Raw genomic sequence first — 16,006 nt, 5'->3', positions numbered from 1 at the left:
TCCAATAGTAGGCCTACACGTATTCTAATACTGAATAAATATGTCGATTAAAGGATACTATCAATAAGTTATTTCCTTATTATATTGTTTCGGTTCTTATTAACATCAAAATTATACAATTCCTACAATATTTTGTAATATATATGGGACGGGATGGGATTCGATCTCGTGTCAAAATGATAAAATAACTGCTAGTCCGTCACTCAATCCACCTAACCACGGAGACTACGTGTTATTTGCACTTTTTTCTTAACAAATAGTGCTCATAATCATGGTGCGTATCGCTTCGAACCTTAAGATAAGAGGTTTTCTGTTTAATATTATATTTTCGTACGACATCTGAGTTACAGAAGCTAATTTATATTTAGCAAACCATGTAGACACTAGGTTTAAACCAATAAATTCAATATTTTACTCCACATTCCAGTTCCTTCCTTCGCCTATAGCCCCTCGTTCACTGCCTATTGTCAATTTCCCTTCGCAATCGTGTTCTGCTACTAAAAATCCCTCGAAAACATGTTTGCGATTATACACAAAATCGAGCGTAATTTTGTTTTTTGTTTTTTTAATTATTTTATTATATTGTTTGGAAATATCTTCTTAGATGGATTGTTTTCTACTATCTCCACATACTAATAACTAAATTTTACTCATAAACGTAGGGAAATGGAATAAATGCGAAAAATCGTGAGTTGCAGTATACGAGCATTTTTTTTTTTTGGCGTGTGTGGGTACATACATCCCCTTCTTTTTTCTACTCTTTGTTCTTTTTTGATTTTACATATCCCACTTTCCTTTAACTTTTTGCCCTGTTCAACTTGGCTTTTATCCCTCTTTCACTGTCTGAACTTCTTTCCCGATTTTGACCTTTCCTGACTTTGACCTTTTTTCCGCTTTTGTCCTTTCTTTCCAATTGTGTTCTGTATTTTATTCAATTGGTTCCTGAATCATTAATCAATCCTCCGTGTTAGGTACACATTTGGCAATATTTCCATTCGTAGCACATATGACTAGCGAGCTGGTGCAGCTACCGATTTGACCGGTAATGGTCTACGTCAAGACAAAACAAAATACGGCTGTAATCCGTCGTCTGCTTTCTTTACAATTCATGGGATAGTACATACACGCCTGATATACGAATTTACTAATTGCTGGTACTAATTACGACATTATTCGTAGAGTGATTATTGTACAATAATCACTCTACGACATTATTATCAGCGGAGAGGTGAAACAATGAGAATTTGTATTGAAATTGTTTGATATTAGATATGGCATGTGTAAAGACTTGTTTCTTGTGGAGATCATTGTTAAATTCTAAAATTCCAAATCATGTTACAGTTAGAAAATATCGTCATTTGAGAGGAAAACCACCGGGTATAGCCAGATCTTTGGAGCAAAGACTGCAAGGTATTTTTTGGGAAGTCAAGTATTTTCAAGAAATTGTAATACGTTAATATAGAAAACGTTGTTTCCGTTTCCCATATCTAAGTAGATGGTTACAAAGTAGATCTCTGCGGCGTAAATAAATGTGATACTTGTAATCGTGCAGATTATTATACAGATCCATGGGTTAACCGCTTAACTTAAAACTACGAATTATTACTTTTATTTTTTTGGCCCTAAAATTACGATCACGTATATATTCGTGCAGAGAAAAAAGGGTAATAGTATACAACAGCTCCTCATCGTGTTCCGTACTCGAGGATAGTTCTTACTCTTGCACCACGTACAGAAATGGTGGTATGTCATGTACAAGTGGTAATTGAACACATAAGAAACCCAGATCATGTTGTACTCACACTGGAATATGCAGTATGAGTACACCGTGATCTGCGTTTCTTATGTGTGTTATTACAACTTCTACATGAAATACCATCACGTTTCTACGTAATGCAACAGTAAGAACTATCCACGAGCACAAGACATGCAATATGCGTTCAAGTACCTCCCCCCCCACACACATAGTGAAATATAAAGTACAGAGGCGCACATAAAGTGCACCGTACTCGAGGATAGTTGAAACTCTTGCACCACGTACAGAAATGGTAGTATGTCATGTACAAGTTTCAGTCGATAAGTAAATGAAAGTCGCTTTGTTATCCCATTTTCAAGTTCCTAGATACTCAATGAATAATCCGTAAAAAACTGAACTTCGTGAGTCCTCGGGAAATGATAAGGACCTGTTGTGTACTATATCCGAAAAGAGATCTGAAGGATTGGGTATAGCCCGTTCCCCCCAGTGATTTTTAACGAATCATAGTGATTCTAATGATTCATATTAGTTCATAATGAATCGGAATTGTATGTTATAAAAATTTAAGATGTTAATCCTGTGGTAAGAAGGCTTTAGTATAAGTAGCAGTAGCGGTAGTAGTAGTAGTAGCAGCAGCAGTAGTAGTAGTAGAAGTAGTAGTGGTGGTAGTAGCAATACTAGTAGTAGTAGTAGTAGGAACGGGTTAGAAGCCCGCAGGGGTTTGTTGGATTCTGTTCTCTATATAAGAAAAAGAAGTAGTAGTAGTAGTGGTAGTGGTGGAGGTGACGACGACGACGACAAAGAACTGGGGGGAGCGGGCTATACACAAGCCGATCTGAATATAAATTTAAACGGCGATTCCTTACGTTCGCCATACGCAGCTGAGTATATGAGTGTCCGATAGATGTGGGTAAGAGCAAGGGCGCCGATTTCTTTGTAAATTTGGGGGAAGGCACACAGACGCAGAAGGTGTATATATAAGGATAAAACAAATTGCGTTCAAATTATGTCAAATATTGTATATTTATAAATGCACTAGGGGGCCCTTGGCGTGGGAGGTTCGGGTTCGATTCCCGGTGGGAGCTCATGTTCGGATTTTACGTTAATAAGTAGGTCCACGTCTCATATAGCCTCGCTGCTCAATGGGACGATAAACTCAAAAATCAACTCAAGAAGGGGGGGGGCGGGGTACCGAGAAATCATTTGTCTGTTATTCCTCGAAAATGTTTTTTTTTTTCAAAAAGAATAAAAAAAACTAGTAGTAGATTGAATGGAATATCTACTTATACTGTACTCATTTTCCCCACTTTCGTTTTTTCAAGATGCTAGTGTAATTTGGTAATGTTTATTATGGAGCGCAAATATTCGGGATTTTAATATTTTTTTGCGGGAAAATTTAAATCTCAATTTTGATCAGCTTGTAGTTCAAATAAATTGAACGAACTGAATAAAACATTATAAAAGATTCGTTGTCGCTTCATGTACACAAAAAGTGTTCAAAAAAGTAAGACTAACAATAAGATACATCTGCTTTTATTACGAACGAATATACTCGTGGTTTTAAAATCGGTGATTTTTCAAGTGCCAATTCGGGCCTAAATTTTAGACAGTTTTAGTAATGTTTGTTTACCTCTACCTTCAACGTACAATATATATATATATATATATATATATATATATATATATATATATAAAAATTGGAACGACTTTTGCAAAGAAAATTATAAGTTAGGCAGTTCGCTGGTCCAACTTGTTCGCTGGTCGCTGGTCCAACTTGAGGAAATTTACGGGATGAATTGGATAATTCATGTTGGTTTCTGGTAAAGAAGTAGTGAAATTTAAGTGAAGGGAATACTTGAAGTTAGGAATGTGTTTGTTGTTTGTTGTTATTTTTTTATGTAGAGGCGGAAGGGACAAGGCTGTGGCATATCGTATTTGAGCTTTATCGAATTATAAGTTAACGAACCTAACCTGCTAGGTGTCCACTACGACGGTGTATTTCTGTACAGTGTATAGAAGCTGTATTTTATGTTTAAAAGTGGAACGTATGCAGAACGAGTGATTCTGTCACGTTGTTGACTTGACGCATTGTAGGAATAAGTAGGGTAGGGTCGGATTAGCTTACGGTTAGGGAAGTTTGGAACCATTTTGTTAAAATTAAGAGTGTAATTGCTCGTATTACTATTTATTATATCGGTTCCTATGAATGTTCTATACAAAGTGCATTCTTACCGTTATCAAACCATGACAAGTACTACTGAAACTCGTATGATTGACAAAGTCCACGTTTTCACTACCCTCACGCCTGCTCCGTTCGGACGTACCCCCGCAGCTTCGCCCTGCCCTGACTCGGTTACATAGCGTTCGTCGTTTTTAGTAGCCACCTAGCAGATGTTAGTTTTTTTTTCACTTTGGTTTTTGTGCCGTACATCCGAACTCCGTATTTATACGCAAATAGCTATTTTTTTATTCCAGATTTAAAAAGTTAACACGCCTCTGTTTTGACTTGTAATTCAACCTAACCTAACCTAATGTAACGTAATGTTATCTAACCATATGTAATACATTTTGGGATTTTTTTAAAAAAAAAATCATGTGAACCGGCGATACAGCACAAATGCCCAGATCCATACATACATTCATGAAATATATACTTCTTTTTCTCACATTCCCTTTAAGAGGTCTTGTGCAAAACACCAACCAACCTGTACTAGGTTGGCACTAAAAAGTATGTTTGCTATTTAACTGACTCAGGGCAGGAGCACAGCAGGTGGGACAGAGCGGGGGTGCGTCCTTAGTGGAGGCGCGTCAGGATGGTGACCGGGTTGGACCCTCCTTAAAACCCGCCTGGGTTTTTTGATTTTTTTAGTATATTATTGGTACAACTAAGGTTATCACATTGAAAGTTATTTTTATCAGATTTTGAACTTTCTTTGGGAGAATTGTATGCTTTGACGTTATGGTAGACAGGAACATTCCACATAAGACCTTTATAAATTTCTAAATGCACTGAATGAATGAACAAAAAACTCACCTTAGCTTGAGAGAATTATAGAACAAATTCATGTGTGGATTATGCATGTAGCCTATTTGAAGTAAAATAAGCAATTTTATATTTTAGAAAATATTTTCTGTGAATAGTGTGCTTCCTGACTCGGTGCTGCTGAGGGATGTCATCCCTCATACTTTGACGGGTTTAAGGTCATAGGTGCCTGTACTAACAGTAAATATGTAAATACATTAGTAAAACTATTAGTATTATTTCTTACTATTGATGATGATACAAGTATTCTTCAGTAATACTGGTTTTCCAACAACAACAATTTGGTTCAGTCATTTGTTGCTACTCTTCAGATAAGCATTCTGTAAAATCAACACCAGCAATAGCGTAAAAATTGTTGTCAAAATTAAGAAGCGTAATGCTCGGAGCTCCCAAGACTACGTAACGTACTATTTTATTTGCTGAATTCAAGCTTCAGTATTAATGGAAGTTTCGATGTACAGTAAAGCAAGCTGCACTTTCAGGGGAAAACCGTCGTGAAAGAAGTGTTCGGGAAATTCCCGCAATTGAACGCACAAAGCATCGGAAGTGAATATTTCAACAATAAAACTATTTATTTTACGCTAGAAGATATTTAATTTCATTTATTACATTTTGAAACATTTACTTTATAAAATATGAATTATAGGCTTATCTTTGTTAATTGTTTTAAATTAATTTTCAGAAAAGAACCGTCTTGCAACAAGTGCTCGGGAAATTCCAGTAATTGAACGCACAAAGTATCAAAAGCGAACTTTAACAATAATACCATTTATTTTACGTAAAAAATATTTATTTTATATAAGACATTTTGATGAATTATATCTTTGTTTTAAATTAATATAGCTATTTAGTATTTATATTTGGCGAACGTTATTGAGGCTCCTGGGATGACTCGATCTACATTTGTTCGTTTGTCTGCTTGTACCACACAGTGTTCAACTTTCGGTCTTTTAAATTTTCAGAATTCAAGCTGGAGACACTCTAAATTTTCTGTATAGATTTTGGCGGCATACCAACGTTAAAATTACAAAATGGCGCCCTTTTTTCTTTTTCAAAATAGCGGATATCCACGGTGCCTTCCATTTCAACTCAGGCAAAAAAATATAAAATTGTACCATCACCATCTCAGATATTGTTGAAACTTTTTTTATAGCAACTAGACATGTTTTTAAGAGACCCATATTTTTTTGTTTTGTCGAAAAAAAATTTCCCGCCAAGTAATGGGCCATCAAAAACGGGGAGTACAATTTATGAATTGTAGAAGACATGGAAAATGGTCAATTTCGGAGCCTCACCATTCGGCTATGGAGACAGGTAGAGTTATAATTCTTGTTGTGGTATGTACATAGGGATATAAATAAACTATATTTTATTATAGTTTGGTTTGCGCATGCGTATCTTTTTGTACATAAATTAACAAATGAACGTCAATTTATCTGAAAAATCGAAGTTTGCGAATTTTTTTCGAGCACTTCCGGTTCGAATTTTAAAATTCTGTTTTCACGGTTGGTAAGACCTAGTTACCCGCTTTCCGAAAAAAAAAATGTATCGCTTCTGTGGTCAACCGTTTTGTCGCAAAAAATTCGAGAAATTGTAAAATTTTCAAAAATCGCCATTTTTGGGCGCCATTTTCTCGAAAACACCATTTTTTAAAATTCTGAAATTTTGTCAGATAGTTCAACTTTACCTGAATAATAAACACACCAAATATCATTCTCGACCAATGCTTCATGGATTAACTGCAGCCTTTTAAAGTTAGCGAAGTTTCGCTAATTTTGATGTCACAGTTAGCAACACTGGGAACAATAAAAGTGCAATGATTTGATGATGTTTGTGGTTCACGTTCATTAAATGAAGAATAAATGGTTTTCTTGGCTGTTTTTTTTTTATTATTATTATTTTGAACAAAGAGACTCTCTGAAATAGTAAAATGAGCCTCCCTCTACTCCTCCGTTTTCTTAAACTGAAGTAATCTGAGGGGGAAATTACGATTACGAAACACAGAAATTTCAAGTTCACTTACTTAAAATGGTCTTCGAAAACAAAATTTCACTGTTTTTTTTTTTTTTTTTTTTTTTTTTTTTTTTTTTTTTTTGTCTTCTTTGCTAATAGCATGTAACCGTGCAGATGCTCCAATAGATGTTGGTTCACTCATAACTCATCCAGGAGTGGATCTAGGGGGACGATTGCCCTCCCCCCACAGAAGAAGAAACTTTCTTATTTATATATAAATAAAACCCACCCCAGAGTTTGGAGCTCTTAGAAGTAGCTCTAAGTAGCAGTATTACAATCCCCCCCCAGAAGTCCGTCCTGGATCCGCCCCTGCGTAGCACATTGTCGATAGTCACAAAACACTTATTTTCACTTCTCTTATGCTCTTCTGGAAACCTGTACCCTGCTGAAGGTTCATGTGGAAGCATAAACAGCACTTAAACTTCACGTAATTCATGATTTATTCATAATATTTCTGCTACGCACTACTGGTTATCATACATATATGTATATAACAAAAGTTCCTTTTTGCAGATTTCTTAAATCTACACTTTGAATTGCAAAAGTTCGATTTTGGGGGAAGTATGAAGTTAGTTCATGGTGACCCGTTACTGATATAAAAACTTCGCAATTTTCCGAAAGCCAAAGATAACTTCGTTGAATACCAGTTACCGGTCGCATACTTTCCCTTTTTTTCTTCCGGAAGTCGTCGAATTCAGTTCCAGGTAACAAAACGAGAGTAATAGCCGGATTTTGTACTTGCACTATACTCACGAATTCTCCTGCGGTTTTAGAGGGGACGCGGTGGCTCAGTGGTAGAGCGTTCACTTTCGGTGCTTGGGGTCCCTAGTTTGATCCCAGCTCGTGCCGTTCTGCATTCCACCATTTCATTCATTTCTCATAATCACCGTCTCCTTTAGCCTAACCGGCATAACCGTGGAACGTAAAACTTAAAGATTTTATTTCATTTTTTTCTTCTGCGGTTTTAATACTGTGTATCTGTTTTAGCCTAAGGCAGCGATTCCCAACCGGTGTGCCGCGGCACACTGGTGTGCCGCGAATGGGCCGCTGGTGTGCCGCGAGGAGATCGAAACAAAATTATTAATTCTATAGCAATCAAATTGCAAGGCATTGGAAAAAATTATATCTGTATTACACATTACTATGAACCTCTACTACAATCTACAATTTTAAGTTTCATGCTGTTACTTTGCTGTACATTTCTAATGTTGAAAAAAGTATTTGTTATCATTGTTATGACCATTATCGCTTTTTTATTGTTGCAGACTATTTCGTAACTTGAAATTTTAAAATATCATTCAATCCTTTTGCAAAGCAAATACGCATACAAATTACCTACATTTGTGTTTTAAAAGTAAAAGAGATTTGTTTGTTAGTTCCTTATTTAGTGATCTTCGTTCTTAGTAAAAGATTGGATACAGTTTTCGAAAAAGAAAGTGTATTTTTAAAAACCTGAGTTCTTTTTATTTCATTGCAATTGTTTTCTATTTCTAAATTAGAATGAAAAATAAGCATAATGATTTACTACGGGGGGAAAAAACCAGTGATCGAGCTTTCTTCTCTGTGAAAAGGATATCAGTATTCACAGAAAAAAAATACCACTGTATTTTATACTTACAAATAATAATAATAATAATAATAATAATATATAATATATAATATCTATATGAGTGTGCCGCGAGAATGCAAGTTACACCTGCAGTGTGCCGCAAGTTGAGAAAGGTTGGGAAACACTGGCCTAAGGTTATGGCGCGTTGCCACATTCTTTGCCCCCACTACCGTTGCAGAGACCCTTGCATGGCCGGTTTCACTGCAAAAACACTGCTTTATCGGACCTGTCTGCATCTCGAACATCTGGAAGCGATTTTTAAAGTGGGGTGCAGCACCATCAGAAATCACTGACACGATTTGGGAAATTGTAGACACCTATTTTCACGTATTCAAACCTTTTTCTATAAAATATTTTTTTGCTTTTCTTCGAGTATGTTTAGAATCTTGTCTATGACTATGAGTACATGAGCCGAATCGTGTGTTTTATCGTCGTTTATTACAACAAAACTGTCAATTGTTTCATATTTCGGTGATAACTCTGAATTTCACTTTGCAGAATAACAGTCCAGTTTTCAACGAAGTCCATATGAAGTAAAATAGAATTTGTATCTTGAAATTTTATACGATGGTTTTCGGTAGCAATTGATTCTCTTTGGTTTTTCTTGATGTAGTCATGAATTACAATTCTTACAGTTAAACCAGCAATGTATGATACGAAAACAGAAAGTGGCACAGTTTTTTAACGAGATTATTGTTTTCCCATATGGCATACGTAACACTTTCATTTTCATCAGGATCAATAATTAAAGACTCCACACTTATTTCTTCCACTCCAGGACATTCACCACATTCTTGAAGAAGACAGCTGTCATTTTCTACGGATCATACTACTAAAGGAAATAGGTCACTCATGACAGCTTCAATACAGGTTGTAGCTTTGATTTGTAGCAACGCAGTAGCAGCTAACTTAAAATTTGCACAATACACACACACACACTTCTCTCTCAGGTTGCGGACTGACACACTTTAGTCGAATACTATAAAATTCCGAGTGACCCATTTTTATACTGGGATTGTTCTGTTCAAATATTCAGTAAATTTCTTTGGAACGCGTAAGAAAACGTTTCGATTTTTTTTTTTTTTTTTTTTTGAACTTTTTGTCATTTTTCGATCACTGTAATGACATCGCACTTAATTGAGACTTTGTCTGGAGCATTCCAAATCATACTGAGGTAATAGTTTAGGCCTTTTATAGATCATCAGAATTCATTGGATGGCCATTTCAAGTAAACTTAAAATTTGTGTGTTTCGTAATCGTAATTTCCACCTCAGATTACTTCAGTTTAAGGGTCCCGGGTTCAAAACCTGCTCCCGCCAAGTGAACTTTGTGGTGGACAAACACCGTGTGCGTGGGTTTTCTCGGGGTTCTCCCGTTTCCTCCCACTTTCTTCATTCCACCATTTCATTCATTTCTCATAATCACCGTCTCCTTTAGCCTAACCGGCATAACCGTGGGACGTAAAACTTAAAGATTTCATTTCATTTTACTTCAGTTTAAGAAAACGGAGGAGTAGAGGGAGGCTCATTTTACTATTTCAGAGAGCCTCTTTGTTCAAAATAATAAAAAACTAGCCAAGAAAACCTTTTATTCTTCATTTAATGAATATGAACCACAAACATCATCAAATCATTGCACTTTTATTGTTCCCAGTGTTGCTAACTGTGACATCAAAATTAGCGAAACTTCGCTAACTTTAAAAGGCTGCAGTTAATCCATGAAGCATTGGTCGAGAATGATATTTGGTGTGTTTATTATTCAGGTAAAGTTGAACCATCTGACAAAATTTCAGAATTTTAAAAAATGGTGTTTTCGAGAAAATGGCGCCCAAAAATGGCGATTTTTGAAAATTTTACAATTTCTCGAATTTTTTGCGACAAAACGGTTGACCACAGAAGCGATACAATTTTTTTTCGGAAAGCGGGTAACTAGGTCTTACCAACCGTGAAAACAGAATTTTAAAATTCGAACCGGAAGTGCTCGAAAAAAATTCGCAAACTTCGACTTTTCAGATAAATTGACGTTCATTTGTTAATTTATGTACAAAAAGATACGCATGCGCAAACCAAACTATAATAAAATATAGTTTATTTATATCCCTATGTACATACCACAACAAGAATTATAACTCTACTTGCCTCCATAGCCGAATGGTGAGGCTCCGAAGTTGACCATTTTCCATGTCTTCTACAATTCATAAATTGTACTCCCCGTCTTTGATGGCCCATTACTTGACGGGAATTTTTTTTTCGACAAAACAAAAAAATATGGGTCTCTTAAAAACATGTCTAGTTGCTATAAAAAAAGTTTCAACAATATCTGAGATGGTGATGGTACATGCTCTGCCTGAATTGAAATGGAAGGCACCCCACGCTACAAAGGGCAGTTTTCGGTCTTTCAAGTTGAAATTTTCAGAGTAGAAGCACGAGAGACTAAATTAGCTGTATATATTTTGGCGGCATAAAATTTCAAAATGGCGGCCATTTTTCAAAATAGCGGGTATCCATGCTATAGGGTGCAATTTTCGGACTTTTTAAGTTAAAATTTTCAGGGTAGAAGCATTCGGCTCGGTCTTTTTTCAAAACAGCAGTGAATAGAAAATTGTTACAAGTTGTGACATTGACAATCTTGAAATGTAAATCATATTTTAACATTTTTAACCCAAAGACATTGAAATATTTCGAAAAAAACCAATTAAACCCGAAAAAACCCATATGGGCCCAGGTGGGTTGGGTTTTTCAAAGATACCCGGTTTTTTTTTTAAACCCTGGGTGGTGAATATACGCGTATACGAGGATTCTGAAAAGCCATTGCTTTCACGAAACAAAGATATGCGATTGGTCCCTTCATTTACACTTTCACTTACAAATCTGAAAACAAAATACCTTACATTTTATTGTTCTCCTCATGTTACTACTCTTTCATGCTGACGATTTGTAAGAACTTCAGAAACACGTTCTCTTGTCAAACATGTTACACTGCGATTTCTGTTTTTCTACGTACAATTCAGTGTCGAACGTGAAAACACAACGTACTTCGATTATTCACGAACTGGGCTATTGCAATATTATAATTTATTCTCTAAATTTTAGAAATTGTGCATCTGTCACTATTTAGAATGCGGGCGGATAAGTGCATATGAGGTTCGACTTAAAATACTGTATTTTCATGGGTAAAAGTGTACTTTAAGTAGAGCAGGTGATTTTGTCGCAAGATGTGGCATTGTTCGCATAAGGTAAGATAGGGATATGTAGGGTAAGATCGGGTTTGCTTAGAGTTAAAGAATTTGGACCCATTTTGTTAAAATTAATAGAGTGTAATTTCTCGTATTGCTATTGTGAGAGAGCTCTTTCGTGGCTAAGCGGTTAACGTACGCGCCTTCGGCGCGGGAGACCCGGGTTCGATTTCCGGCGGGTGCTCATGTGGTTCGCATTCCACGTTGATCAGTAGGTCCATGTCTCATATAGTCTTGGTGCTGAACGGGACGTTAAACTCAAAACCAACTAAACTCAACTATTTATTGTGAATCGGTTCCTATGAATGTTCTCGAAGTTCAATTCCTTCTCTAGTTATTTCGCCCACCGATTATTTGTGATGCAACTATCTTGTTCCATTTTACCTTGAAATCATGTTACCGCATTGTATTTGGCATACTTATGTGGTCTTGCTTATCAAATTTACTAATTACCACTACTCGGGTTATCAGGACTCTATTTTAAAACCTTGATAATTTATTTATTTATTCACAAAGTTTCATACAGCATTAAACCAATTAGCTGAAACTGTACAACATAAAGGCAAAAAGAAAACAACAGCAACAAAAACAAAAAAGAATATAACACAAAAAAGTTCAACTCTCAGCATACAAAGTTCTCATCAATTGAGTTCTGATAAAAATGAGAAATTTTGTAGTTTTTACCCCTATTGCAGTTGTTGCTTTGGGTTATGCTTATTATTTAAGGTGGAATAATTCAGAAGTGACAAGTTATAATCGGGCCCGTCGAGAGCCAACTCGGGCCCCGGGGTTGAATTATCTTCAGGCCCGATATAAAAACTTTCAAACTATACCTCATATATTTACTAGCTACATTATAGTAATTACATTAAATATATATATATTAATTACATTACTAATTAGTATTACACATCGTAATTTACAAAACAGTTTTTCTTTTCTTTCTGCTAGCAAATGTTTCTTCCTGCTAGCAAAGGTTAGCTGTCGGGCTAAAGTAGCCTCCATTATGAAAATTCCCAAGTCGGATAATCTTAGTCGAGTCATCTTTATCGAGACATTATTTACACTTGCAAGTGCACTAAACAATCTTTCAGTCTGCCACAAACTGGTAGAGTACAAAAAATACGAAGAGCAATAGTAACATTCGAGAAAATGTTGACTAGTTTTTGGTCAAGAATTCTGTTGAGCAACTGAAATGGTGTCAGAGCAGCACAAGAAGTTGGCAGATAGAATGGCTTGCAGATGAACCATTTCATTAATGATATAATCCGATACATCATCGCTGCTTAGTTCTAACCACATTCTTACTTTTCTCTCAAGCTCATCATTGCTCAAGGGAAGGTTCTAGATTACTGGTCCCCCATGTAGGTTAGTAGCTGGGTGGGTTCCTTTCTGTACTAAAGTTTATACATTTAATTTACACAGTATTGCCGAGCGAGCGTCAGTGAGTGAAGGCAGGTTAGAGCCCCGCAGGGCACGTTGTTTTCTGTCTTTATTGCTGCTCAGTGGGAAGGAGGACCAGTAATCTAGAACCTTGCCATTGCTCAATATTGGATATTTTCACAAGAAATCGAATTTCGTGTTTATATTATGTATTGTCTTATAGCGACATTTAAGGTTGACTGTAACACAATTCATAATAATAATAATAAAAACTGACTTTTAAAAATTTCTTTGATGTTCTTTCTTTCTAGTTCTTCAACAGTTCCGTTTGCTTAACGTTTCTGGAAAATCTGAAGTCGTTCCTACATTTCTGCCCACAAGTTTATATTATTATTCTTTACATTTTTCCCATTTACTGCAGATCTTATCAAACTTGTGATCCCCATAGCAGAACATGCCGCGATCTGCGATGTGATCGTAGAAAATTTGCACGCCTGTGCAGAAAAATTGCCAGAGGAGAAAAAAAAAGCCAACAGAAAAGTATAAAAACGCCTGCTGTGTGTAGATGTCTTTAATGGACGGACTACTCGCATAAATATAGTTTGTACTGGTTTTTTTTTACGTCGAGTAAAGCGTATTTTTAAGAATCACAAGCGTTTCTTCTGCAGAAAACTTTTGACTTACAAAAGCTCATCGCAGAAAGACAAAGAAAGTTCTGCCATCAGGCTTGTGATATTGTCAAGTTCAACATCCAAAGTAATTTCTTTTGCTTGCAAGACAGCGTTCCTGTAGTTGATGGCTGTCATAATTTTAAACCATTGATGACATATGGTTTAAACGTGTTTAGGTAACTTTCAATCTCGTTTATGTCATACAGAGTTTCAGCACTCAGCTTGAACTCTTTCAGATCCCTGATACATTTTTTTACCCCCGGAAGATTTTTCGCAAATGGCTTCACGCATGCCATGCTTGCAGACCAACGTGTATCTGACAGGCTTTGAAGAGAGCATGCAATAATTTTCTTAATTAAATTTCCTTCTCTGAAGACTAGAACTGAATATATTATGCTGCTTTTGAAATATACCAAAAAATATAATAGCTTCAGGACAAATTTCAGCTGCCTCAACACCACAAAGATTTAAGGTATGGCACGTACGTGGAGAGAATAAGACTAGACGAGTTTTCGTGTGTATCCTATTTTGCACACTCTTGTACCGTCCACTCATATTTACTTCCATTGTCATAGCCTTGACCTCTGCAGTCACTAAGCGGAATGTTATTCTTTTCTATATGTCATTGCGTCTCCAGTTTTCTGGTGACAAAACACAAAGGCTTGGAAACGTTCTTGGGTTGTATATTTCTGTTACTGTTGTTCATCAATCCTCAAACTCAGAAACCGTGAAATGAAAACTGTTCAACATGTGCGGAATCAGGGATTGCATCAACAATTATAGAGTAATATTTGGCAGCTTGTCTCCTTCAAAATAGCTTGAAGTACATGATCTGAACAACACTGAATGAATTCACTCTGTATCTCTGGCAACAAATAGTGCACTTGTACAGAGGTTGTTCAGTCTACATTTGGCCAATTTCGACTTACCTAAAAATTTAGAAGAATCCAAGGCGCCAGGTCCGTAAGTGCTCGATGTGTTTCCCTTGGTTCCTAACAATAGCCTGACAGCGTAATTTCCACTGTAATAGGCTTCTCTGAAGAACTGGGAGGGGAATCTTGTCCCATTCCCTTTGCACAGCTTTCCAAAGTCCTTTCACAGTTGTCACACGCCGTTTTCCCAAAGCCCGCTTCAGCAATCCAAATCCACAATAGTCCATAGGACTTGCATCTGGAGATTTAACAGGTACCTCATTGAAAGGTATCACCTGTATACCACTTGCCTCCTCCATCTTCCTGTAGAATGCGAGGGACGATCGTGAGGTATGTGATGAGGCCTTGTCCATGTGAATGCGCGCCAGATTGGCGTCATTTCCGTACATTGTTGGAATCTCATACTCGTAGATCGGCCGCATGATCTGCTCCTGAACATAGTGCGAATTTATTTTGCAGTTCTTCGCCACCCTACGAATCTTCAGTTTACCTCGGTAACAGTAGCCAGTAACGACCATAAACCCTTTTGGGAAGGATTCGTTACAGATACGGACCCACCTTCTGAAGTTCTTGGCGCCTTTCTCTTGGTACATGATGGCTCTCGGTTTGCCGCAGTCGGAAAGGTAAATCCATGCTTCATCGAGCGTTACGACGTACATCCACCTTTGTTTTGCCAGATGCCGTTCGTACAGCTTCCGGGCGTTACACTTTCGTTCCTTTTGGTGGGCATCCGTGAGATGATGGCCGCGAGCTTTCATGACTTTTTCCAGCTTGAGTTGATGATGTAACGTCCGGCTCACAGTCTCCAAACACACGTCAAGACGATTAGCCATACACCTTTGTGTTGGCGAATTTTCTTGGATTGCCATTTTGCGAAGTTTCCTCTGCATGGTGGAGGTGGCCTTGGTGCATTCCCGCTTCTTAGACAACTTCGTTGGTGATCCAAATTGTGGAGCTTCGTTGCCCTTGTACATTTTAATAACATTTTTTATTCCACTTAAACTGATGTTGCAACCATTCTTCTTGCACTGTTTTCTAATGACAGAAACACTAAAGTGGGCGTCATAAAGAGCCGCAACATAGCCTTCCCAAAACCGGCTTAGTTTGGGCGGCATTTTGGTCACAGAGCGGAAATCCACACACTTGGAAACAAATTTAACACAACACTCACAGCAATGATCCTGTTTTGTGCGTTATTGTCGTCCGCGCGGAAAAGCAACTCCGTTCCCAGGAAGCCACTGCACAACACTGCAGGACGCCACGAGTCAGGTCGGGTGAGTCCATTCTGCCCGGGAGGGGGAAGGAACGAAATCGGCCAAACGTAGGCTGAACAACCTCTGTAGTCGACGACGATCTGTGATGCT

General features: G+C 37.1%; 1 protein-coding gene across 1 annotated transcript in view; it reads left to right on the top strand.

Annotated features, from left to right (window-relative positions):
* The first annotated feature begins 1,080 nt into the window (after positions 1 to 1,080).
* mRpL38 (mitochondrial ribosomal protein L38) overlaps positions 1,081 to 16,006 on the top strand; it is a 47,808-nt gene continuing 32,882 nt past the window's right edge. Inside the window, exon 1 of the mRNA XM_081765453.1 lies at positions 1,081 to 1,410. Coding sequence (XP_081621579.1) covers positions 1,272 to 1,410 — 139 coding nt within the window. The 5' untranslated portion in view covers positions 1,081 to 1,271. The remainder of the gene's footprint in view (positions 1,411 to 16,006) is intronic.

Source organism: Thermobia domestica, chromosome 7 (assembly GCF_964235325.1).
Source record: "Thermobia domestica chromosome 7, izTheDome1.hap1.1, whole genome shotgun sequence".
Taxonomy (NCBI): domain Eukaryota; kingdom Metazoa; phylum Arthropoda; class Insecta; order Zygentoma; family Lepismatidae; genus Thermobia; species Thermobia domestica.
The sequence above is the reverse complement of the archived record's forward strand: the minus strand, read 5'-3'. Positions and strand labels throughout refer to the sequence as shown.